Below are 26,426 nucleotides of genomic sequence, written 5' to 3'. Positions count from 1 at the left end.
CGGAGGTTCCTTTCACACACTTGTTTAGATATTCATTCTTCCCTATAGCAACAAGGGTATGGAACAGGCTGAGTCCTTCCATAACCAACTGTACTTCAATGGATAACTTTGCCGGTTTAGTTAAAGAGGGCAGTTAAAGAACACTTGCAAAAAGGCCATGAATAACCGATTTCCATTGCGAATTCTGTGATTTATCTGCTTTCTGTACGTCGTTTCATTCCTGTGTTTTATTGATGAACGAAAAGTGTTGCCGGGGATAGAACTCTGAGCAAAGATTGTTGTTTTCATCTACGTGTTCCGGATTTTTTTATGCTACGTCGTATTAGCCACAGTAAGAAATATGTTATTCCTGCACCCGTTAGTATTCAATCTTGAAAATCTGCCCGAACAAACGATTCTTCATTGATGAATTGTGTTTCGCTCCTAACGTATATTCCCTTTGGATATATATGTGTTATGATACCTTGAAAGTGAAAATAATTGTTTTGTATTGTTCTTTTCTTTATGAAATCCCCTTTAGGCTCATATCCCAAAAGGGTTGGCAGTATCTGTAAATAAGTCAATAAACAATATTACTTGGTATGTTGGCTTTCCTTTCCTTCTTTTTTTCATTTACTTGTTCTTTTTTTCTATGAAATTTTCTCTTTTGTATTTGCTTGCAGATGTGGCGTTTAACAATAGAGGTTTAAAAGATCCTGCAGCACTTCTTTCAACTTTTTTGAAATCCAAAATGCTTGCAGAACGTTGTCAACCAACACACCCAGTACTTATATTAGGGGGTCGTAAAGGTCCTCAGCCGAAAATTCCAATAGCTTGTGAACTCGCTCAAAAGGTTCTTCTTTATGTCCCGGTGTTGACGTCCTTCGGCGGCTCAAATTACGTCACTAAGGCCAATGAACACTTGCAGAAATGAACGCTTTTTGATAGCAACTAAAAAAAGCCACAAAACAAAGCAGAAATCGAAGGCGTATCTTGTGCGACCAGCAAATCACGCAGTGCTGCTCCGCGCTGGCGATAACTGTAGCTTTCGCAGTGGTTCCATACGCGAAGGAAAGAGTGAGAGCGCTTATCGAAAGGGTTGCAGGGTTCCTTTGAGCATTACTGTTGTCTACTATTTTACACGGATTATTTGCAAAAGGATAAAAGGCTGTTTATACGCATACGTGATGTACTTCGCAATCTTTATTTTTTATCTTTTTCGTTTTTTTTTTCGTTGTCGCGTGGTCGCTGCACATCGGATCTCCCTGCCCACTCACAAGCACTGCGTGCTTAGGTGTGGCAGCAAATATTGCTTGCAACCTGCCGTCGTGGCTCAGTGGCAAAGGCTTTGCGCTGCTTAGCCCAAAGACGCGGGTTCGATTTCAGGCAGCAGTGGCCAATTTATGATGGAGGCGGAAAGCGAAAATGCCGGTGTTTTCAAAATTAAGGCGCACGTTCAAGATCTCCACGTGGTCAAAATTTACCCGCAGCCTTCCACTATGGCGCGTCTCTTCGCCTGTGTAGTGTCAGGGCATTCAAACCGATAATCAACGAAATTAAATATATCATGTATATTATTCTGGAATAAATTATTATTATTATTATTATTATTATTATTATTATTATTATTATTATTATTATTATTATTATTATTATTATTATTATTATTATTATTATTTCTATTTCCTGTTGCCTCCCTTCATTGCTCCACCGTTCCGTAAATTCCAACAACACGCAACCTCATTACGCTTTCGCCAGGGGAGATTATGCTGGGCTGTATGGCTATTTTTCCGCTGCCCCTTGGTCGACCGTCATTGACCACACTGATGTCAATGAACAAGTCGACCGTTTCACAGAGATTGTGCTTTCGGGTATGAAGGAATACATCCCGCAATATTTACCGAGGAGGTTCAAGTTTCCACACTGGTTTTCTTCTGAATTGCGGGATGCCCTGAAACTCAAGGAACGTGCGCACAGAAAGATGAAGCGCTCTGGTGCCAACCAGTTTGCTCAGGAATTCCGGCGCCTACGTGCCCTATGTAAAATATTGCACAAACGTGATCATACTTCGTACCTGGCGTCGGTAGAAACTAAAGCAACTCACCAACCGGGAGCCTTCTGGAAATACATTCATTCTAGATCTAGTACAACTAACGATTCTATTCGTCTTCTAGACTCCAACGGCGATGAGGTTGTCAAGGTGGCCGACTGCTTTGCTCGTCAATTTTCTTCTTTTTTTGGGATTAGCGGTGGTAGTGACAACAGCAGCGCCCCTTGTCACCAGGGCGAGAACTCCGGTTGTTTACAACTGGACGAGAACATCATTCGGACCAGCATCAAGCGGCTCAAGCCCTCGCTTTCTTGTGGGCCAGATGGTATTCCTGCTGCAATCCTAAAAACATATGCAAATATATTCGTTCCTGTGTTCACTTCAATATTTAATAACTGTCTCCGGTCGGGAACGTTTCCTCGCTCATGGAAAATCTCTCGCGTATTCCCTGTTTTCAAGTCAGGCCTAAAAACTGATGCTATAAACTATAGGCCTGTCTCGCTGCTTTGTTCTGCCTCTAAAATTTTTGAGTTATCTCTTCATACGGTCTTGTCTTTCTCATTTAAACATGTCCTCATTCCTAATCAACATGGATTTATGCGTGGTCGTTCAACTTCCACGAACCTTATATGCTTCATGGAGAAGGCTGTCCCAGCAATCGTTGGTAGAAGCCAACTGGATGTGGTCTACTGTGACATGAGCAAAGCCTTTGATGTTGTCAACCACTCGTTATTGCTTGCAAAGCTCACTCTGTTAGATGTACACGCTTCTTTGGTGGGTCTTATACGTTGTTATCTCAAGGAGCGATATTGCTATGTAAGTGTTAACGGTCAAACATCATTTAGGTACAAAGCAACCAGTGGTGTACCCCAAGGCTCCGTCCTGGGTCCCCTTCTTTTTTCCATTTTCATTAACGATGCTGCTTCTGCCATTCAAAATTCTTCTTTTTTGTTGTACGCTGATGATATAAAAATCTTTAGAGAAGTGCGTAGTGTTCAGGACTGTAATTCTCTTCAGGTTGATATTGTGTCATTCCATCGTTGGTGCACCAAAAACGACCTTATTTTGAACCCTTCAAAAACTAAAGTTGTCTCCTATAGTAGAAAAACTCAACAACTGCAATACCCTTATGAAATTTTAGGCACCACACTGCCGAGGGTGACCGAAATTCGGGACTTGGGAGTACTGTTTGATTCTTCTCTGACTTTCTCTTCCCACATTGCACAAATTACCCGTCGGTCTCTTCGTTGTCTGGGTGCTGTTTGCAGGTATTCTAGAGAGTTTAAAGGTCCGCTTCCTTTCTTAAAGTTGTATTCGGCTCTCTGCTTACCTCTTCTTGAATACGGGTCTGTTGTCTGGAATGGAACTTGCAAGTCCAATAGTGACCGTATCGAAAGGGTTCAAAATAAGTTCCTTTCTATCTTTAAGCACCGCTTCCGTCATGTGCAAGACGACGCAAACGGCATCATGTCTCTTCTGAAAAGCATTCCTTCCCTTCGGTGTCGACGAATGCGAGCTGATATTATCTTTCTCTATAAACTTCTTCATGGTAATATTTTGTGTGACGATTTGGTTACACTTATCAATGTCAATTTGCCAAATAAACTTTTCAGAAAATTTCCAGCTTTCAGACCAGTTGCTTTAAATAGCCGACGCTCGTCCATCTGCCGAATACAATGTGCATATAATGAATATTCCGTTCGGCTTGATATATTCCAGAGCTCCTTTACTTTGTTCTCTAATGAGTTGAAAACTGTTGTAGCTTAAGTCCTTTATGTCATTCCAAATTTATGTACCCTATGTATTATGTGCAAACTGTTCTTGCTTGCTTTTCACTTTTTCTTGTTTTGTGTTGCTTGAATATTTGTACGTTTTTAGTGTCAGTGTTGGTAATGCTGAAGCTTTTCCCCCTTTTTTTTGGAACTTCCTAATGTTGTTAGAAAACCTTGGCTATATACGTATACTCTATGTCATGTTGATTCAATAGTTGCTTGTACAGTTCCTATTTTTCACATCTGCTGAACGTTTTGCTGGCCGAGTGGCATGGCTTGCAACACTAAGCCTGCCTTTTCTTTTTTGACTGTCTGTTCTTTTTTTTTTCCTTTTTTGCTTTCTAAGATTTCTGTAACTATTTTTACTTTATTGTTTATGCCATACATATAGTTTGTGTATGTTGTCTTGTCTTAATTGTAGTGTTTTTTTTTTTGTATGGTGTACCAGTACCAAGACCCTAGGGTTGTTCCTGGGCACCGAAAATAAAGGTTGATTGATTGATTGATTGATTGATTGATTATTATTATTATTATTATTGGATGAGAACATCGTGCGGGCCAGCATCAAGCGGCTAAAGCCCTCGTTTTCTTCTGGGCCAGATGGTATTCCTGCTGCAATTCTAAAAACGTATGCAAATATATTTGTTCCTGTGTTCACCTCAATATTTAATAACTGTCTCCGGTCTGGCACGTACCCTCGATCATGGAAAATCTGTCGTGTATTCCCTGTTTTCAAGTCAGGCCCAAAAACCGACCCCATGAACTATAGGCCAGTGTCGCTTCTTTGTTCTGCCTCTAAAATATTCGAGTTATCTCTTCATAAGGTCTTGTCTTTCTCACTTAAACACGTCCTCATTCCTAATCAACATGGCTTCATGCGTGGTCGCTCAACTTCCACAAACCTCGCATGCTTCATGGAGCAGGCTGTCCCAGCAGTCATTGGTAGAAGCCAGCTTGATGCGGTCTACTGTGACATGAGCAAGGCCTTTGATGTAGTCAACCACTCGTTATTGCTTGCCAAGCTCATTCTGTTAGATGTTCACGCTTCCTTAGTGGGTCTTATACGTTGCTATCTCCAGGAGCGATATTGCTATGTAAGTGTTAATGGTCAAACATCATTTAGGTACAAAGCAACCAGTGGTGTACCCCAGGGCTCCGTTCTGGGCCCCCTTCTTTTTTCCATTTTCATTAACGATGTTGCTTCTGCCATTAAAAATTCTTCTTTTTTGTTGTATGCTGATGATGTGAAAATCTTCAGAGAAGTGCGTAATGTTCAGGACTGTAATTCTCTTCAGGCTGATATCGTGTCATTCCATCGTTGGTGCACCAAAAACGACTTAATTTTGAACCCCTCAAAAACGAAGTTGTTTCCTATAGTAGGAAAACTCAACAGCTGCAATACTCCTATCAAATAGCAAGCACTGCACTGCCGAGGGTGACCGAAATTCGTGACTTGGGAGTACTATTTGATTCTTCTCTGACTTTCTCTTCCCACGTTACACAAATTACCGGACGCTCTCTTCGATGTTTGGGTGCTGTCTGCAGGTATTCTAGAGAGTTTAAAAGTCCTCTTCCTTTCTTAAAGTTGTATTCGGCTCTGTGCTTACCTCTTCTCGAATACGGTTCTGTTGTTTGGAATGGAACTTGCAAGTCCAATAGTGACCGCATCGAAAGGGTTCAAAATAAGTTCCTTTCTATCTTTAGGCACCGTTTCCGTCATGTACAAGAAGACGCAAACGGCAGCACGTCTTGTCTCAAAAGTATTCCTTCCCTTTGGTGTCGACGAATGAGAGCTGACATTATCTTTCTTTATAAACTTCTTCATGGTGATATTTTGTGTGATGACTTGGTTGCACTTATCAATGTCAACTTGCCGAACAAACTTTTCCGAAGATTTCGAACTTTCAGAACAGATGCTTTAAGTAAGCGATGCTCGTTCATCTGCAGAATACAATGTGCATATAATGAATATTCCGATCGTCTTGATATATTCCAGAGCTCTTTGTCTTTGTTCTCTAATGAATTGAAAACTGTTGTAACTTAAGTGCCTTTATGTCATTTATGTGCCGTATTTCTGTTCCGTATTTATTTTATGCAAATCATCATCTTGCTTGTTTGTGTTTCACTTTTCCTGATTTTGTGTTGCTTGAATTTCTATCGGTTTAAGTGTCAGTGCTTGTAACGCTGAACTTCGTTTTTCCATTTTTAAACTTCCTGACATTTTGTTACAAAACCTTTGTTTTATGTGTATAATCTATCTCCGTCATGTGCATTGAGTATTTGCTTGTGTATTTTCAATTTTTCACGTGCCTTCAACGTTTTGCTGGCCGGGTGTCATGGCTTCTAACACTCGGCTTCCTTTTTTTTTTGCTGTTTTGCTGTTTTGCTTTCTGGGATCTCTGTAACTATTTTTATCTTATTGTTTCTTTCATATATACGGTTTTCTGTGTTGTGTTGTCTTGATTTTAGTTTGTTTTTATGAATGCTTGTATATGGTGTACCAGTACCAAGACCCTAGGGTTGTTCCTGGGCACCAAAAATAAAGGTTGATTGATTGATTGATTGATTGATTGATTGATTGATTATTATTATTATTATTATATTATAAATATTATTATAAAAACCTTTGTTTTATGTGTATAATCTATCTCCGTCATGTGCATTGAGTATTTGCTTGTGTATTTTCAATTTTTCACGTGCCTTCAACGTTTTGCTGGCCGGGTGTCATGGCTTCTAACACTCGGCTTCCTTTTTTTTTTGCTGTTTTGCTGTTTTGCTTTCTGGGATCTCTGTAACTATTTTTATCTTATTGTTTCTTTCATATATACGGTTTTCTGTGTTGTGTTGTCTTGATTTTAGTTTGTTTTTATGAATGCTTGTATATGGTGTACCAGTACCAAGACCCTAGGGTTGTTCCTGGGCACCAAAAATAAAGGTTGATTGATTGATTGATTGATTGATTGATTGATTGATTGATTGATTATTATTATTATTATTATTATATTATAAATATTATTATAAAAACCTTTGTTTTATGTGTATAATCTATCTCAGTCATGTGCATTGGGTATTTGCTTGTATATTTTCAATTTTTCACGTGCCTTCAACGTTTTGCTGGCCGGGTGTCATGGCTTCGAACACTAGGCTTCCTTTTTTTTAGCTGTTTTGCTGTTTTGCTTTCTGGGATCTCTGTAACTATTTTTACCTTACTGTTTCTTTCATATATATGGTTTTCTGTGTTGTGTTGTCTTGATTTTAGTTTGTTTTTATTAATGCTTGTATATGGTGTACCAGTACCAAGACCCTAGGGTTGTTCCTGGGCACCAAAAATAAAGGTTGATTGATTGATTGATTGATTATTATTTTTTTTTATCATTATTATTACTACTACTACTTATTTTCATTTTTATGGTAACTTAATCGTCTAATTTTGGTTGGAATACCTTTTATTATCGTTTGGGTTGATTTTTATTGCTTTTTTCTTCTTCGCCCGTCCTTCGCGATGACTGCTTATATTGTGAGCTTCTGCTGTATATTAGTGCCGCATTTTGTCTTCCTCAGTGCGCCAGAACCAAGGCCTCTGCTGTTCCTGGGCCCTCTAATAAACGTTGATTGATTGATTGATTGATTGATTGATTGATTGATTGATTGATTGATTGATTGATTGATTGATTGATTGATTGATTGATTGATTGATTGATTGATTGATTGATTGATTGATTGATTGATTGATTGATTGTATAAACGTTGTTATAGAAACGACAAAGTGTGAAGTGCTCTCCCAAAGTTTCAATAGTAGACTGGTCGGACCTGAAAAAAGCGTCTGAGCGACATGTTGGACACGACAGTAACTCAGGCTCAACAAAAAAAATTACACCATCTTCCCGTGGGGGAAGCCTTAGTAGTATGCGAAGCAGCCATGGGATCGACAGAAGTTCCCATTAGTGTTCAGTTCGCCGTTTCCGTTGACGTTCAGCTTCGCGTGCCTTCGTTGTATCAGTAGCGTTTTGACGTAGTTTGAATGAGTGAAGTACATAAGGCGCGTTCGTAGCACATGCTCTCGTCTCGGTTTGTAGCGCAGCGGGAAAAGTGCCACGTATAACTCTCGTTGCGGACAGAGAGTCGTGGGATCGAAATAGGGCGCGACCTAACTATTTCTTTTTATAGTGGACTGCGCTGACGTCAGCCCAAACGCTGACGGGGCTGAAGAGACGCGCATCCGCAGGAGAGTGTGGTCGGCGGAACAGGGAGGGAGGGACACAGCCCCGGGCATGAGATTCTCCGCATCTAACATCATTGGACGCCAGTTTTGTTTATAGTTTTGAAACATCGCCTAGCAACGAAGGCGCGCGTTGCTGTTTGTGCATCTTACCTGTACCAACGACGAATCATAACCACAACGGTCGTCTTGACACGCCCCTGCGAGATCTTCAGATTGCTCAGCCCGAAGGAGAGCAGGTAGCCACTGTAATGAAAGGTGATGGCAACGCCATTCGCACAAGCCCTCGAGACAAGAGTGACAGCGTGCTAAGTAAACCACTGGCTAGTTTTGTCGTAGTCGTCCATACTTAAACACCTCATAAAGAAATTCAACAGCACGTTTTCCTCCTTCAGTTACCTCACTCTGATTCCCTGTCGCTAACTGGCTGCTGCTTCGTCCACATAAACTGGAAAAGATGGGACCAGGGGTGTGGTATGCGTCAACCGAATATAAGCCAATCTCAAGACGTTCCTTTTCAAGCTTAGGTCGCATTCATTGCGCTTTTCCGGATCAACGTGCGTTCTGCTGCTCCGTACCTACGGAAATATTTCTCGTTATGTATAACTAGCCGTGTTACCCGGCGATACCCGGGTGGGCCACTATACTGATGACACTAGTGGGTATAACACCTGTCCAGTTATTTCTTGTTATAATTAGGCAGTTCAATGTGACGTTGTACACAATTAGGAACTCCCGAGTGCTGTCGATACATAGGCTTCTACCGGAGCCGTGTGGTAATGGGAAAAGGCTGTTCTATTAGAACTCTCTCGAAACATTTTCTACCAAGATGGCGCACTCAAACCACTATGGCAAGTTCCTCATGGCAAGTTTTTTTGTCAGTAGGTTTGAAGGGTTCTCACCAGTCACAGTTTGATTATAAATAACATGGGCTGCTACGGGGAGACCCGTGGTTGCAGAAACTCCCAAGAAATGGCAAAAGATATGCGAACGCGGGAAAATTCAACTGGATTCCACATCCAGAGAGGTAAAGTTAAAAAAATCGCGCTCGCGCTTTTACACAATACGCGTGCTAAGACAAAATCCTGAAATTGTTTTTTTGGACAACTCTAAGGGCAGCATTTGCAAGAAAAAACGAATTGGTGATACTGATGCCATGAATAGTTATTTAGTAATTAGGTAAAGACGAATTTTTTCAAAATTATGATTGTCCCTATTAGGCAGTTGTTTTAAAAAAATGTTATAAAACAGTGTTTAGATACCTGTATATGTAGCCTATTTCAACAAAACTAGTTCAATATCTCAACTGCCCCGCGATAAAAAAATTAATCTGTAAAAAACTATTTCAGTGCTCTTCACTCTCTGCCGGATGTTTTTTGTAAGTTTCAGCAATATTAAGCTCCTACACTATTATCTGAATGTGCTCATGCAATTTGAATCAGCAGCTTGGCTATGCGTTGATATCACCTGTTGGGCCATTTCGGCTCGTAGGCGTGTAATTTAAAAAAAAATGTTTTCTCCCTATTGCCGGCATCGCAGGTCGAGGGCCTTAAAACTTTCCTTGTGTGTTTCTATTAGTAATATTTAGTAGCAAAAACCAATTGAATAAACCATTCAGTGAACAATTTCTTGGAAAATCTTCAATAACACCCATCTTGTTCCGAAATGCAGAATCGGGCCAATAGTGGTGGTTAGGGGAAGAGCGCGAGACTACTTTTTAGGTATTCGTAAGGGCTACACATATAAAAAAACGACGTGGATATGTGAACGGCTGATCGAGATAATAAGGAATTTACCAAAACACAATTTGGCCGTTTTCCTTCCTTAGGAGCATATTTTCGGAAACTCCCACCAGAGGGAGCCCCTACGTCATGACATGAATACACTCCCTAATTGTCAAGTCTCTATGTGTAGGAATTCTGGCTGGGTGTTCATAAATCAGTCAGTCAGTCAGTAAGTCAGTCCACCAAAAAACAGCTTTAGATACCAATTGTTATGCCAAGCCCAAGCAAGAAGCTGGGGCCTTCCTGTAACACCCCACGACGACATGGACTCCCAGGTGCACTTCCCTCTCTAGCATACTTACTAAGAAACTCTATGGCCACAGAGGCTGCCGTTCTTAAGCCGCAAGTAAGTACACAGTAACATAAAATAAGCAAAATGATGGAATAATTCATCAATTACCCCAAAATATTTAAAAAAACACCATCGAACGTGTTTTTATAGGCGTTTTTAGGGGCTGCCGCGTCCTCTCATGGCTACTTGCGTATCAACGCCAGTATAGTCGAGAATCACTGCGACGCACTTGAAGCTCGCACGTTCAGTAGAAGTGCTTTAATTTTTTTTGCTACAGCGGTGTGCTGGAATAGCCTGCCTAATTAAAGTGCAGTAATAATATGTCCATCGACCTTTCCAGGTGCCGTAAAAGCACAGGTTTTGATCTTAGGACCTGTGCTTTGTAGCACTTCTTAGTTAGTCCACGCCTATCTAAGGACCAACACACAGGTATTTGGGGTAATGAAATGCAGTTGAGTGAATCATGCGCTCTCTGTTACAGTCCTCAAGAAATTATATATAATTAACTGTTGCAAAACAGGCACCCTGTGTCCATAACCCTGGTATATCGTCAAGCGCAACCTAGCGCGGGAATATTTTTTGATCTGTGATAACCTCAGACACTTTGTGGCAGAAGTAAAAAAACACCGCTGCACCAGCCACATGGCGCGACTGGTGCCACGTGGAATACGCACGAGGTTTACAGACATGCCAGTAAAAACCGCTGGAGGCTAAACGGCATCATGTGCTGCGACACAAAAGCCACTGCAGGATTGCGTGTGTTGTATGCGCTATGCATGACGCTCTGCCCAAAAATCTGTGTACAGCTTTTGCGGCGTTCAAGTCGTTGCTGACAATATACGTCTCCTGAGACAGCTTTCAGAACGTGTAGTTCTGTAACGTTTGTACTGTACAAGCTCTGTGTCAGTAAGTCAAGAAAGAACGGAACCTGGCATGTTCTATAAAAGCCATTCGTTTTTCCATATGACGTATCCGTAGAATGAGCGTTTAGGATACTTGCCCCAGAAAGAAGAAGGTGTCAACTGTCAGGATGCAGCCGGCTGCGAAAACAGAGTCGTACTGGTCGGCGTACTGGCTGAGAAACAGCGAGCCACCTGAGGGAGAGTGTGGGTAAGTTGTAGGGGCAGGAGGCGCCCTGCAACCCAATGACTCTGCAGGAATGATTCAGGCCAACAAAAACTAAACAAGCAAGAATCAAATGTGCTTGTACGCGTGTGCGGGCAACCTGGTGCTTACAAAGCTCATTTGAGCAAGCCAATTCGCCGGAAGTGCCGCCAATAGATTCCCCATTTTCTATAATGTTGAGTTTTTCAATTAAATTTACGTTTCTTGTAAGACAACCTCACTGTTAAGATGTCGTCGACTTGCTATATATAAACTTCCTTTTGGGCTTTCAAAACATGGGAATGCTCTTCAGATAGAGTGTTGTCGCCTAGTGTTCCTTGATGAGGGCCTCGGATACAGTTTCAGTCAGCGCCCCACATACTTCCAAATTGCCCAAGTTGCGCTTCGTCGCTCGTAGCAAGTTGGCTGGATGGTCCTCATACGCGCAGCCCTTTTCTAGCATCTCTAACTGCAGAAGCTACAAATGCACCTATAGTTACAAACTAACTTTTCCCCTACCCGTCCGAACAAAGCCTGGCTTACACGCCAGGCTTAGTCTAGATGGGTAGGTGAGAAATGCGGTTCATCGCAATACGAATGTTGCCTTTATTTCCCGTTAGACAATCGCAGTCAATATTCCACGGACTTACGAGCATAGCGAGGGCGTATGTGAGTCTTGCGGAAGTGAACTGCCTGCGTTGCCAGAGTGGGCACGTCCATGGTAAGCTTGCCTAGCTTAGTGGGCGGAGGTTCGCTCATTCTGCGCCAGTGCCCCACTTAATTGTGTGCAATAGTGCGATGATATATTGGCAAAGACACTGACTTTCTGTACACTTTCTCTACATCCACAGCGACCGACTTCCGGATGGATATTTAGGGGCACTCCTGGCAGCAGATATGTGCTGCCAGAATTTTCTTGGGAGCAGAAAGCCCTTCATATGTATTTTGACCGGACGACATTTTAAACAAAGCTTGACCTCGCTGGGGCGCATTAGTGCCCGAAACACAACACAGAATAATCAAGCGAGCTTACCATCCCCGCTGGTTAAGTGCGCTGACGCGAAAACACCTTCACTTTGAACGACTGCACAATTAATATAGAGAGGTTCCCTCAAATGTTCCCGTTTAGGCACTGACTAGTTGGTATCGGTAATCGGCAAGCGGTCACAGGCAAAATGACTTTACCTGCTAAAGAATGCTACGCATCGAATTACAATGTATTACGCGTGATCGTGTGCTCCTTCCCAGAAGGAGCGCAGTATTGCTTTTTAGAAGAACCAATATTCCATAATACGAATTACTGGAGTGACAAAACCGCCCAGGAGATTGGCTTACAATTCGGCAATATTTTTTTTGATAGCATATTGCTCAGCTCGTCCACTGCTAAATCTGCTGCTCTCTGCACATCTATAGAACTGGTTCCACGGCTTCTTCGAGAGCTAAACTGTTCAGGTTGCTTTTTATGCGCCCAGAAAATAGCTTTGGAAAGAAGACAATGAAATTCGAAGGAGACAAACATAAAGACCACTTGTCAGATATGCAGATTTCAGAAACACGGCTTACCGCTGGCGAAGGAGTACTCCCCCAAAGCATGGCCAAAGACCACGTAGAAAATGCTAATGGCGCGTATTCCGTGCATGAAGCGCAGGGTGTACGAGTCGGATGTCTTATCCATGGGCGTCGATGTGAGAAGTTTTAAATTGGCCGGCACCGAGAAACTCCGCAGGACCGTCACGCCGACTTTTTGACGTCATGTTAGGGAAGAAAAAAGTTTGATTTATTACGATAATTCAAAACAGCACTACTACACGGTGCAAGGACAGACAACACTGTTCAATAACGCTGTTTTAATTTATTTTTATTCATGGGCCAAATACTATCATGGCATTTACTCAGTTGAAATATGGATCGCAGCCTCAAAAAACCAAGCCGCACACCACTGGGTCATTCCATGCCAAATGTCCCACCCCTAAATTCGACCATCACGTATTTTTTCAGAAAAAATTGTGCCTAATCATTGCATGGCCCGTAATGCTTGCTGAAAGTATTTTTGTCTAAAACAATTATAAAAAATCACTTCTTTTTCAATCGCCCCCATGTTCTCGTGGATATCCTGTTCAGGCCTTGGACTGCCGTATGCGGCATATTTAAAACCTTTTTTGCTTTTTTTTGTTCCCGGTACGCCATTCAGAAAATACGCGATGTTGCGAATTTTCAAAGTGTTCTAGGAAATGCAAGCACTGCTCAGCACGAGGTTGCGGGTTCGATTCCTTTTCCGATGGAGGCGAAAAGCAAAAAGGCCCGTGTGTTCGAGATTTCGGCGCACGTTAAAGATCCCTCGGTGTTCAAAAAAAATCCGGAGCAGTCCACTACAGTGCGCCTCATCGCCTGCGTTGCGTCGGCTTGCTAAGCCCTACAATCGATATCAATCAATCAATCAATCAATCAATCAATCAATCAATCAATCAATCAATCAATCAATCAATCAATCAATCAATCAATCAATCGATCGATCAATCAATCAATCAAGTAAATACAAGCACACTCTTCTAGCCATTCAAGCAAGCACTTTTTTCATGAATTTGACTATTGCGGAAAATTCGTAAAAAATATATTTACACCTATAAAAGAAGAAAAGCGCCTGAAAACATTTCTCGAATTGGGAAAAATCTCCTTTCCCGCCCATATTCACCCTTAAATTGCACCTTTATGTTCTTGCAGCAAAAATATCAAACACAAGGCATCACTAGTACAAATCATCGCAGTTTACTGCAGAAAGTTTAATTTGAAGTTTTGGTTTTCTTAGACAAAACTATTTTTTAATTTTTTCACGGACACATCACCGCGTGGTTTCACAGAGCGTCTTCTCTGCACGGCATACGTGTGCCTTCATGAAAGACGCGCGAGCCATACTGTCGATACGGAAAAAAGGAATTGTTCGCATGTAGCAGGGAAAATTACAACGTGGAGCTAGCGGTAGTGCGCCCGTTCCTTGAGTACGTGTAGACTCAATGGCTGGCTGAACATAAGACGTGCACTTAAAGCGTCAATAATATATACATGCGAGACACGCAGGTACCAAAATCATACTCTCATTGAGCTATCACACATCAATAAAGTCGCCCACCGGCAATTATGTATTAAGGTTTAAAGAAATCCTTTACCCTTGCGGCTGTAGGCGGCATGCTGACATAGTGACCTGCCGATCATCGCGAGTGTCATGCCTTTGCCCTCTCCAAGTCACATGACTCCTGCGCTTCGAAACAACGCGGCATCCTTTAAAACCGGCACACATCCGGACATGCAGCATTGTCCCGCCACATCGAAGTCCGTATTTTCAAGAAATATTTTTTTCTGACCTCTGAAAACCAACGTCTACTACACCGACGACCGTATTAGCAGATGTACATCGGTGTTCTGGTAAGAGAAACCTCATGGGAACATGACAGTGCATTTCGCTTATGAGAACCTCGCTCACAAAAAAGCTAGTTTTAAAATTCCTTGATGGAAAACTTTGCTAATAAGGAGAGGGATACACTAAGGGCTCAAATTGTAGTGCACTTACAAAAATAGGCAGGGGGTTCATTTTTTGGAAGCCCTTCTATATTGTCTTCTAATCTCAACGACCCACTTAAATCACTCTGTCGGTGAAACAAAACTTATCAGAACCTGCCGTCTTTGTATTAGCGCCTCACTTAACAGGCTTCGCAGAAACAGGATGCTCTTGGGGACGGCGTACTTCACGCAATCAGCGTTTTTGTAAGACCGTAATTTAAAATCGATGATTATCTCTACCTTACTTTGTTTACCGTTTATCTAGATTCCAATTTATCAGTCGCCGCAAGATTTGGACTAAGACGGTGAGCTTGAGTTCATTAAAAGGGCAAAGTGCATTGAACAGACTTCGAAATCCTGCAATTTTATTGGAAATCTACATTCACCGGTTAACCAAATAAACAGAAGATCCACAACACAGGCAATTAGATGCGTTCAAAGTTCGCTCGAATGCTTGTTTCATTTAATATGTAGCTGCAACTTTGCGTTGCAGCTAGTGCGCTTTGTTTTCGTATTTTTCTCTCCAATATTTGTCATTTTATATTTATTTATGTCTCAGGGGTCACTGCCGGAAACTTCCGTATTCGTCGCCACCAAAAATTTCTGTCCTTTACTAAAGCAATACGTTTTTACCGGGTAAAGACAGAGGTAGCGGGTTTGGAACCCATGAAATTTCACATGCAACAAGCTCAACCAAGCGGCGGCTGTATGATCCCGTAGTGTCTGCTAGGGAGGGAGTCATCAAGCCGATTGCCTATCTATCGTCGAAGCGAAGCACAGACAGGGGGTGAAAGGTTTCTTGTCACTCCAATCTACGCCGGCCATTATGGGAAAACTGGCACCAATGAATGCACCCTCAGCATTTTAAAGAAAGAACACGAGAAAGCAAGCAACAAAGGACGACTGAGCAGCTTGTTATATTCCCTGGGGACGCATTGGCCGTATTTAAATGCACCGAATTCCTTCACATAAAATGAGGATATTCTTGGCGCTCCTTTGTATTTGAGAAAGTGTTGTGGTTCTCTATTATCACGAGACGACCAAGGTTCGTGCTGCCTAGAGAGACTCTTTTTAGATTATTTGGTGACAAATACCGCAGTATCGACAGTCTGAACCAACACACCAGTGCACCATGTCCTCGTACTCATATACAAAACCAGATTCGCGAATAAGAGAAATTTATTGCCCGCCCACTGTCCGCTCAATGCTCGCTTGGCGTTATCTTGGCGTTTTGATCTTGTGTTGCTGCTACATCAAATGGAAGAAAAATTCGTGTACTGAACTGTGGTGATACTGTTGTACAATTGTCGACGTCTAGTTCTCCGTGGCGGCTTACTCACAATTTTGGTTGCCGCAGTCAGGAGCGTAGACATCCAGGACAGTAGCAGTCGCCATGAGAAAAAGTATCGCCCCGAAGATGGCCCTGCGATGCATCCCAAGCACATCATTTCCCACTAAATAAAAGCATGCGCGCATGAGGCTGATTGTAGAGAAACCTAGCAAAACCAATTATTAAAACCGATATTTCGCTTTTCCGCATGCAGCCGGAAAGGATATGGAATTGTAAAAATAGTTTGCTAAACTTCAGATGGTTTTGGTACAATTCGTTCTGAATAGCAACTGCTCAAGCATTTCAGGCTGACAGAGTGGATGGCTCTGGAACCTGGTAAGGCAACGAGGTAAATTTGAAATTCCGCTCTGAGCAGGCCTTGACCTTCAATATTAGCAGTGCAAAAACAATTTATATTGCAAGAAAGTGCTCCAGAGTAATCACTAGTGAAGAAACTGCGAAGATCCCAAACCGGAATCAGCATTCCCCGAATACGCTAGAGCTGTCGTGTACTATGAATATAACCCTAAACGTAACCACGATTTTCATTAAAATTCGTAAAATCAAAAGCTGCCGAGAGACTTGTATAACTGAACTCAGTCTTCATTGACCAGGCTTTTTAAATGCAGAGCATTTTAGTAACTCACGATGTCACCCGCGTTGGCGTCCGTAGTCCGCATCACTACGTAGTCCGCACCCTACACTACATAAAGAAATAATACCTTCCGGCGCCAGGTTTCGATCCCACGACTCTGCGGGCGGAACGCAAGGTACACGGCGCCTTACCGACTGCTCCACGGAGACGCAGAATGGAAGGTTACGCACGCGCCTTATATCCTTGACTCATTCAACCGTCGGCCACAGGTGCGCCCTCTCCCCCGCGTCCTCCTCGCCTTCTCTCCGCTCGCAACACCCTCTCTCGCCGCGTTCGGTTCGCGTTCATGTGGTGGCGCGATTGGATTGGATTGGATTGGATTGGCTTGGCTTGGCTTGGCTTGGCTTGGCTTGGATTGGATTTGGATTGGGTTGGATTAAAGTGGATTGTGTTGGATTGTGTTGCGTCATAGCCGCGCCACGTTGCGTCGTAGCCTCTCCACGTTGCGTAATAGCCGCGGCAGGGGGTTCACGGCACGTTTCACGTTTCACCATCGACTTCATCGACAATGTCTACGCTGGAAGACAACAATTACAACAACAACAACCAATACGTAATCCATAAGACTTGCAGGCACGCCCCCCGCGGAAATGCTCTGCATTTGATCGTGCCCCTCGCGAGGGGGATGTTTTGATTTTTTTTTCCCTCTCAAGGCGGCTGTTTTTGTAAGGGGGGGAGGGGCAAGAAAACAAAGAAGTGCAGGCCGCTTATAAACACATAGTCAATGCAAAAGCATGGTTGCGCGCTTCGAAACGTGCCATCTTATTATTAAAAACATCGTAATTTTTCCTCTGAGTCTCTTCCTCGTAGCTGGAATGGCAAGTGTCGACTGTACAATTTGCTTCTGGTGGGTTATTGAGAAGGCTCGTTTCTAAGTAGATGATTCAACGAATTGCATTAGAATATTTTGGCAGCCAGGCACATGAATCTGCTGCTGTGGTGTTGTGGTTGTGCGCTCGTCTTTAATTACGGAGATGGCACCGGTTTCGGCCCTGCCCAAACTCAAATCCACTTCCTCTTCTTTTTAATCCACTCACTTTAAAGGACCTTCATGGCGGGATCTCGCGTCAATCTCAGAAATCTTCCAACTGCGTTATTGTTCTAATATTTGCAGCCGGAGTGCTCTTTGTCAGCCATTCTTTGGCAAGTTGCGTGCCTTGTCTTATATTGATTTGTTGATTCCTTCATCTTTATTTGTACAGGCCCACCAATAGCCCGTGCCCTCAGACAGTGCATGGTGGCCGAAGCAGAGAAAAAGGAGCCAAATCAAGATTAAAAAGACAAGAAACGTGATTTTTTATAGATGAGGCATTACAACACTGCAAGAGGCAGTTTAAACGAAACAATATTTTAATTAATATCAACATCCTTACCTCTCAATATTATAGAAATTAGACAGGAGAACACAAACTTTGTTCACTCCAAACACAAGGATTTCGTGAAGTAACTGGTAAGGTGGCGACGCCAGACTGTCTCGGTCAATCACATTACGTATAATTGAAACGGAAATAAAAATCTGCATCCTTCCGTCTTTCAGATGGAGTAACTAAGTGTAGTTTTTTAAACATGTATTCGTACTGGTAATCCACTATTCCATCATACGTAATTCTTACAAAATGTATTTGTCCATGTTCACTCTCCGCAGCCTGGGTTGCAGTTAAGTTGTTCCACACCACAGACCCAAAATGATGTTTCGGAATAATTAAGATTAGAAACAAACGTATAAAGCCGGATACATTATAAAAATCCCGTGCCATCTTCACTAACGCGAAACCTGTGGAAGGGCGAAGCATTCAGTGTATAAGTGGCTTGGCTTGTTGGCGTTTATACCAACGGAGATAACTGTTGGGCGGTAGTGGCATACAACTTTGCTGTAAAAGTATCTTGTCCATGACGCACGGACCTCTGTAGCGCCAGGCGAAAACGAGTTTCCCGGTGTTGTTTTAGTAGGCGTTACGTTGTATATCACACCGACTCTACATTCCACAATGCGTGTAGCGTACTTTGTTCTGCAGCGTGCCTTTTCAACTTCAGTAATCACAATTTTGCAGTTACGTGCCAGCTTGCCTGCCGCCGAAAAAAAAAGCAACCCGGATGCACCGCATCTTCCAGCCACTTTCTTGAGGCGATGGGACGTTGTACACGTACCACCTAACCACAGGCCGCGCCTTCTTGCTTTCAGGATAATGCAAGCTTGCCTGACTCCTGGAACTTGCATCCTTAATCAGGCTAAGATGCAATATTGCAATTCCGCGGGAACGCCAGCGTTGCGTCGGCGTCGTGCCTAGAGCTGAATGCTGCGAGAAACGTGATGGTCAGACGACTTTTTGAGAGCAATGCGGATGCAGCTTTTGCGGTACCCCTTTTTCACAATCTTGCAAAGGGCCGAATCGTAGTCAAAGACGGTTTTTTTTACCGGGCATGGTATCTCCAGCGCACCTGACCCTTGTGAAAAAGACGCTTATGTCGCGGAACCAACGGCATCCCTGTTTTGGTTAACCAAAGGTGAATTTGTGCGCTTTGTTACATGATTTAAAAGCGCTTAGACATTGGTTCACGATTGTTTCACGAGCTTTAACTAGTCATCAGCCCGTACATCCTTCAGATGAACCAATAAATCAACTAGATATCTACGGATGTTTACAATCTTAGCTCCGCAAGCATTGTTAAGGCACGTGGAAATAGGCTTGTCCCAAAAAGAATAATTACAGATAACTTAAAATTTGGGAAATACATATGAAGCAATGCACACCCCTCCTTTTGAAGGATGCATTGGTCATTAAAAGCAAGTGTTGTAGAGGACAGGTGAAATCTTTATAATTCCGTAAAATTGTCAATGTTGAGACGAGTGCAATGTTGAAAGGCAACAGGATCAACGTCGTCGATGATTTTACGGACAGCACAAAAACGTTTACTTTGTAAAATTGAGTTGAACAGGTCTGGAACAGCAATAGAAAAGGTATAAAATGGCTTCTGTGGATACTCGTACTAAGTAATGTAGCTCAGCACTCTCCGTGTAAGGCACAAGGTAAGGGTCATTCACCTTAGGCAAACTTAAGATGCCTTTGAAAAAATCTAGAGAGGGCGCCTTGCCATGAATTCATGTCCACCAAAATTGCCCTGAATTGCATGCCTTATTTGTGCGTTTTTACTAAAAAAACATACCGAGGAGGTCCTTCTTTGCAGAAGTGATCGTTTTTAATTAAGGGCTCTGCTAATTCATTTCATCACAAATAGCCAATGTCTTTTTCCTTATTTCTTTCTTTGAACACTTAGCAGTAATGAAATTTTTCGATAGGGCTTGCTGCGCTTTTTTCAAAAACGTCAACCTAAGGAAGCACTATAAATCCACCCTCTTTATCCAACCCCAGCAGTGCTAAGTTATTTTTCTTCAAATATTTTATGGCGTCCCCAACTTGGAGGTTTCCGTTGCTCCTCGGTCGTCTCGGCACACGGCTGATAGCGCCTTGTGAAACAGCACTGCCTAGTTCATCTAGCCTAACTCTATTCGCGACACATAGTTACTGCAGAAAGTAGATATACAGGATTTTCACGAACCTCGGAGCAAAACTTTAGGCATCTGTACAACCTATTTCACACACTTTCAGGCAAAAAGAAATTTCCAAGGAGGGTCACCTTTCTAGAACGGCAATTTTTCTACGCACAGTTTCTGGTCGAGGCAAGCAGGGACGGCAAAGTTCTTCTCAGTCACCTTTGCTGCTTCGCTGCTGTTGGACGCCTGATTTTCAGGGCACACGCGTCTTAGCTTTGGGACGCTATAACAAAGCGAAATAGAAGTCAAGGGTAAGACGAAAACCCGTCTGGTCAGGATGCATTTTGAAGAAGAAAGACCAGGCAGCCGACCAAAAGTGATTTCGATTTAAAAAAAAATAAACTTTTCGGCTTCCACGGGGAAGCCTTGGTCACAATAAAATTTTGAAGGGAAATAATCGCGCTAAAAGTACGCTTCACAAAGCCGCGCAGGCAACTTGCGCAGATCGGCGGCAGATTTCCGGCGTTCCTATTCAGTGTGTGTTCCGTCGCTTTTATGTTAAGTGATTCCAGTAGCATGCCTGAGGTGGCATTCCTTTCTTTTGCGAGGACACGTTTCTTTTGCGAGGACACCTGCAGCAGACCAGTGCATTGTGTGTGATGTGGTATCCCAGTGTTCGGCAAGGGCGGTAGTAGACACGTGGTTCTTGTTTACATCATTGCGATGTTGCTGCAAGCGCTTCGCAAAGTTTCGCCAATATACACGTAATGGCAATCTGCACAAGGACTGACGCAGACAACTTCTGGATACCTCTCTGTCTGCAGTTTGTCCTTCACGTTCACAAGTTCATGCCTTAGTTTGCGAGACGGTACATGCGCAGTTTGCACGTTGTATGAGCGGGGTATGCGTGACAGAGCCTCGCTGATGCCGGGCACGTACGGAATTGCCGTGCGATTTTGAAGTCCGACGTCGGCAGCATGCGCAGGGCGATGGCGCTGCCGCTGAGCAGAGTTGATGAAGCCTTCAGGGTAACCGCACAATGAAAGCTCGTAGCGAACTCGCGTATTTTCCGCCACCCTGTCCTCTGGCTTGCTGCACATCCTATCATTTCTGCGGAGAAGGGAGGCGGCCACAGACCGCTTCTGTGCTGCCGGATGCACCGAAATAAAGTGTAGGTAGCGGCCGGTGTGAGTCTTTTTTCTGAACACCGTAAAGGACAGCCCCACACCATCGAGTTTCACCAGGACTTCTAGGAATGCCAGACGTCCGCCTGCCTCTTCCCCAGTTGTGAATTGGATGGCGGGTCTATTCCATTGAAGTGAGCAGTGAAAGACTGTAGAGCGTTCTTTGGTAGCACACAGAAGCAGTCATCGACGTAAGAGAAATCTTCGAACCGTTTTGAATTGACAAGGAAAATGACAATGGCGTGAGTGCGCCCTCTCTGGCCGTGCACACAAAAGAAGGAGCCCGTCTACAGCAAAAATGAGCTTTTTTCTGAAAGCTGCGCATTCCCTATATTTCATAGCATTTCTCCGCGTTTATATGTATATTGCCTTTCTCGTCAATAAAGCCCGAGTTTAAGTGTAGCACTCGTTTTGTGTAACTGTTCCTCTTGTGCCCCGTCTTGTTGCACTTTTCCCCTTGTTGAAGTCATTTCACCAACCAGTCCAACTTTATGCATTCAAGAGTATCGGGACCTCTGGGTCCGCGCTTCCCAGCGCTCCCTCCTACTGATCTTTAGTAACTATTTAGAGGAAGGGATCTTGAGGACAGGCACCAGCAGTGCATAGGCTGCACCAGGGCGCCTAGGGCCACGCAGAGTGGACAATTTGGCGAGGGGAATTGCGAAGGGTAAATTTGTGCAGTTGTGCTCGGCATACCAAACAGTTTATCTATAGCAGTCGCCATAGGCTAGGCGCTCCTGATGGATGGTTACCTCGGTGAGGAAAGCAGGGTATCCACGGCGAGGAGTCGGTGATGCGTAGTAATATCATGGTAAGTGATTAACGTATCCCTGGCTGGCCTGGTGGCGTGGTCGGGGACGAGGTTGGCACGAGCACTGATAGTGAGCCCTCGTGCAGAGTTATGCGCTGCCTCATTTCCCCCCCTCACCCCCTCCTCACACCAGTGTGCCCCGGGGTCCTGACGATGTCTACCAGAAACACCGGTCAAATGTAGCGCAGACGAAACACATGGGACTAAAAGTATACACAAGGGCGAGTACTCGTCCGCGTGTATACTTCACGCCCCGTGTGTTTCTTCTGCGCTACATCTGACCACTATGAATTACTAACTAGCCCAGTCTTCAGCTCTACCAGGGAGGTCGGGGGATTTTGAACGAAAATTATAGACGCCACAGACGATATGTAGCCTCGGGCGAAGTATTGGGTGGCCGTCTTCGAATCGGTGATTATAATTGTAGGTGATGGCTGAGTTATTAGTTCAGGCGCTATTGCCGCCTCTTCTGCCACTGCTGGCATGCTGCTGCCAGTCTGTCATTCGTCCTAATAATGACTACGAGGGAAAAAGCATCGTGATGGCAGTGTTCTTACGCATCCACGTGCTGAATGTCCTTTGATAGGAAATCTGGGTGAGCGCCCACTGCGGTAGGTAGGGTGCATCTTCTTCGGAAGAGCACGGATGCGGAGGCCGTCGCTGATAGGCTGGGGGATGAGGATAACCGGTTCACAACAGGCTGGGGCCCTGATACCAAGGCGAACCAGTATATATGTTGTCCAGTGGACGTAGTTCAGAGGTGACGGAGATGATCGATATGATGTGACTGCACAACTTCCTGAGAAGTATTATGAATACTGAGACTTTGAGATCTGGCAGAAAATGCACTCAGAGTAATTTCTAGCGCATCTGTGTAGGCCTGTTTTTACAAGACAATAATTTGGTTCCATTATGCGTTCAGAACACGAAGGTACGGGAGAGAATATGTTATGGAATAATGTTAAATGCTTCGACAAGGCTGAGTCTCTGCATCTCGTTGTGACCATGGTGGCAAGAGCAACTTTTCCGGCTGGAACGCCAGCGTGAGCGCACATTTCTTCTTCAGCTTGAAAGGCTTTCGGAGCGACATGTTTCCGGGGTATTTTACGGCTAAGTACGCACCGATCATCGGTGGCCGGTTTATGCGTGCATGGCTTGCGGTGGAAGGAGGGTGGCAAGCACGTACAGCTGCGCTTTATTTTAAAGCCGATGAAGTCCCCGTTGTGCAGGTGGGAGATTTAAACGTGGAAGCCTCATGGCTCAGTGTGCCCAGCCAGCTGTCCTCCATAATCGAGCTGTTCGTGCCTGGGTTGGTGCGTTACATAGGAAGATGCCTACGACGGGGGAAAGAAACGTAAAGCCACATATTGACCGCTAGAATAAAGCTCGAAGCATTTCATATTTTAACTCGCTATAGGATTGCGCAAGTCGTTCCCTTGGAGGAAGAAGAACGGAAATTGGGGAAGCCTCAGCAGGAACAGAAGTGCGAATTGGCGCGAAAACAACGGTAAGCCGCTGCCGCCGCCATTGCCGGCTCCAGTTCCAGCTCTTCGAGTAGCTGCGAATCCTCCCGGATAAACAGCAACTTGCCCTCTTGGAACTTGGAACACCGATGTGAGCCACTGTTACTTGTTCAGCTAAGAGGGTCTTCAGAGTGACATTTTCGACGTTGTCTTTCAATTTTATGCCCGCGCGCATAACCGGTTGCCCGTTTGTGCTTGCACGGGTTAGGAACGCCGGGAGCGGGGAGCGTGCAGCAGCACAGGTTTCATGGCCTTACTGATGACATGCCCGTTGTACTGGAAGGAGGTTTAAAGATGGACATCAAGCGGCCCACTGCGAACTGTCCGTTGTCTTCAGTGGTTGAGCTGATTGGGTCGGTGTGTTAAAAAAACTGTAAAATGCCTATGGCGAGGGAAAGAAATCGACAGCTTCATGTTTGTCCGCTAGAATAAAAGTCGGGTCTCTCGAAGTTTCATTCCGCTAATTGGCTAGGAAGTATGCTCAATCGCAAATTACAAACAAACGTGTTTTGTTTCGTGAATTCTGTTTACTGTGTCCGCTTCGCAGACATTCTGATATACATAGTATAAGGGCACTGATTTTTTAGTGGCGAAGCCCCTTAGTGGCTGGCGTTGTTGGCGTCGCCTGTCGTCGTTGTAATCGTCGTCTCATGTAGTCACGGCACTGAAACACCGGTAAGCTCGTTTACGCACCGGATTCACGAGATTGTTGAAAATTCCACGTCGGACAGACCAGACGCTGCATAAAATGAGCCGCTAAAAGTACCCCTAACTTACTGTAAACCTTTTTAACAATGATGTCAGTGCTCTATAAGCGTAGCGCAAAATCTACGGAAATTCTGAGGTCACGGCAATCATCAGCTCTTCTAAAGGCGCAATTGTCTAACTTGTAATCCTATATCGCAATTCAGCATTCCCTGGATAAAATCACTACATTTGTTCTAGTTCCGTTTTTAGTGAATTATGAGCAAGGCACCAATTACTCACACTGCAAATGTCAGACTGTTAAGGGCGCAATCATCGCGTGTGACAACTTTTTGAAACACTTATGTCCTCGGCATACAGAATAATGTGTCTTTTACTAACAGAACAGAAAAAAATGTCGTTAATAAAAATCCTTGAACAAAAGTTGGCCAAAGATGGATCCTTGAGCGACAGGAGTCTTGAAAAAGAATGGTTTAGACAATATTCCACTTACACCTACAAGGTTTCGAATTGTATTTTGATTGACAATGTCCGCCATTAAACTTGATGTAATTTTTTTCCGTTTTTTCTTCTTCTTTTTTTCTCCTTTCCTTATTTGCGTTGCTTTTCGTTGCCTAATGTGTCACTTAGCTTATAATGATTACTCACCCCATTATATTGTATAATTGATTGCCATTAACTCGTTGCTTGTTCACTTTATCTAATTTATTGATTGTTGTAATGCATCGAGGGTCCCGTTACAGTTTTTAACTTTGGGACCCTCGTCTGTATATTAGTATTACTGTACTACTTTTTTGGAATGAATAATAAACTGAAACTGAAACTGAATATCTAGACAGTTACGAATGAACAGATAATGTTAACTGCAAATACAATATCATATAGCTCCTTTTGAAGGAGAAGATTATGATCCACTAAGTCAAAAGCTTTTGACAGATCAAACGCGCCCCTTCAACATGAATGCGATTGCTGATGATAGGGCTAATGTACTCAAGAAACGTCATGATGTTCCTTTCAAAAACAGACCTTTTAGAAATCCATGATGGACGTCTGTTACCTGGTGCTCAAAAAAGGACGATAATGCTTACAAAACAAAGCTTCATAAACCCTGGCCAATGGACTGAGCAGAAGCACTCGCCACACATCAGCACTCATCCTCGGATTTACAGAAGGCGGAAGAATGCCTTTTTTCCACAGAGAAGGAAATACTAATGCGTAGCAATCTGATGCCGCTTGTCTTGAGTGTCAGTTTTGCAGACAAATTTTTCGGATTTTATAAATCCTGTCCGACCATTAAATTCATTTACGCTATTTTAACCAATAGAGATGGAACATTCGCGAAATCTGCATTATTGTGGAAATTCAGGCCGCTATACGGTTTGCCATTTTCCATTATTGCTAATATATCTCGTATACTTTTGGATTTTTTTAAATGTTGTTCGACCAATTATCTCCATTTACGCTGTTATAACGATCACATTTGAAACTTTCGTGAAGTCTGCGTTATTGTGGAAACGCAGGGGGCCACACGGTTCGACATTTTTCGTACTTTTTGATATTTCTCTTATTTTTTTCGTGTTGCAAAATTTCTACCTAGCAATGATCTCATTGCGCTAACATAACGATTAAAGGTGGAACTTCCGCAAAATATGCGTTATAGTGGAAATGCAAGTCGTTATAAGGTTTGCGATTTTCCGTATTTCTTCACATTTTTTACTTAATTTTTTTTTTCAAATTTCATTCAACCAATTGTCTTTAAGATATTATAACGACTACAGGTGGAACTTTCCAGATATCTGTATTATTGTGGAAATACAGGGCGTTACACGGTTCGCCATTTTCCGTAATTATTTTCTTTTGCTATTTTTTAGTTTTTGAAAATTTCGTTTGGCCTTCATTTCATTTACGCAATTATAACGATGACAGGTGAGACTTTTGCGAAACCTGCATTATTGTGCAAATGCCATGGG

At 43.3% G+C, this 26,426-nt stretch overlaps 1 protein-coding gene across 1 annotated transcript in view; it reads right to left on the bottom strand.

Annotated features, from left to right (window-relative positions):
• LOC144166258 (nose resistant to fluoxetine protein 6-like) overlaps positions 1–26,426 on the bottom strand; it is a 315,613-nt gene that overhangs the window by 182,977 nt on the left and 106,210 nt on the right. Inside the window, exons 5-8 of the mRNA XM_077695828.1 lie at positions 16,096–16,178; positions 12,764–12,940; positions 11,097–11,190; positions 8,174–8,266 (exon numbers count right to left, since the gene is read on the bottom strand). Of these exons, the coding sequence (XP_077551954.1) occupies positions 8,174–8,266; positions 11,097–11,190; positions 12,764–12,940; positions 16,096–16,178 (447 nt within the window). The remainder of the gene's footprint in view (positions 1–8,173; positions 8,267–11,096; positions 11,191–12,763; positions 12,941–16,095; positions 16,179–26,426) is intronic.

This window comes from Haemaphysalis longicornis, unplaced genomic scaffold (genome assembly GCF_048455015.1).
Source record: "Haemaphysalis longicornis isolate Haplotype H1 unplaced genomic scaffold, Haemaphysalis longicornis Haplotype H1 scaffold_1, whole genome shotgun sequence".
NCBI classification, from domain to species: domain Eukaryota; kingdom Metazoa; phylum Arthropoda; class Arachnida; order Ixodida; family Ixodidae; genus Haemaphysalis; species Haemaphysalis longicornis.
The sequence above is the reverse complement of the archived record's forward strand: the minus strand, read 5'-3'. Positions and strand labels throughout refer to the sequence as shown.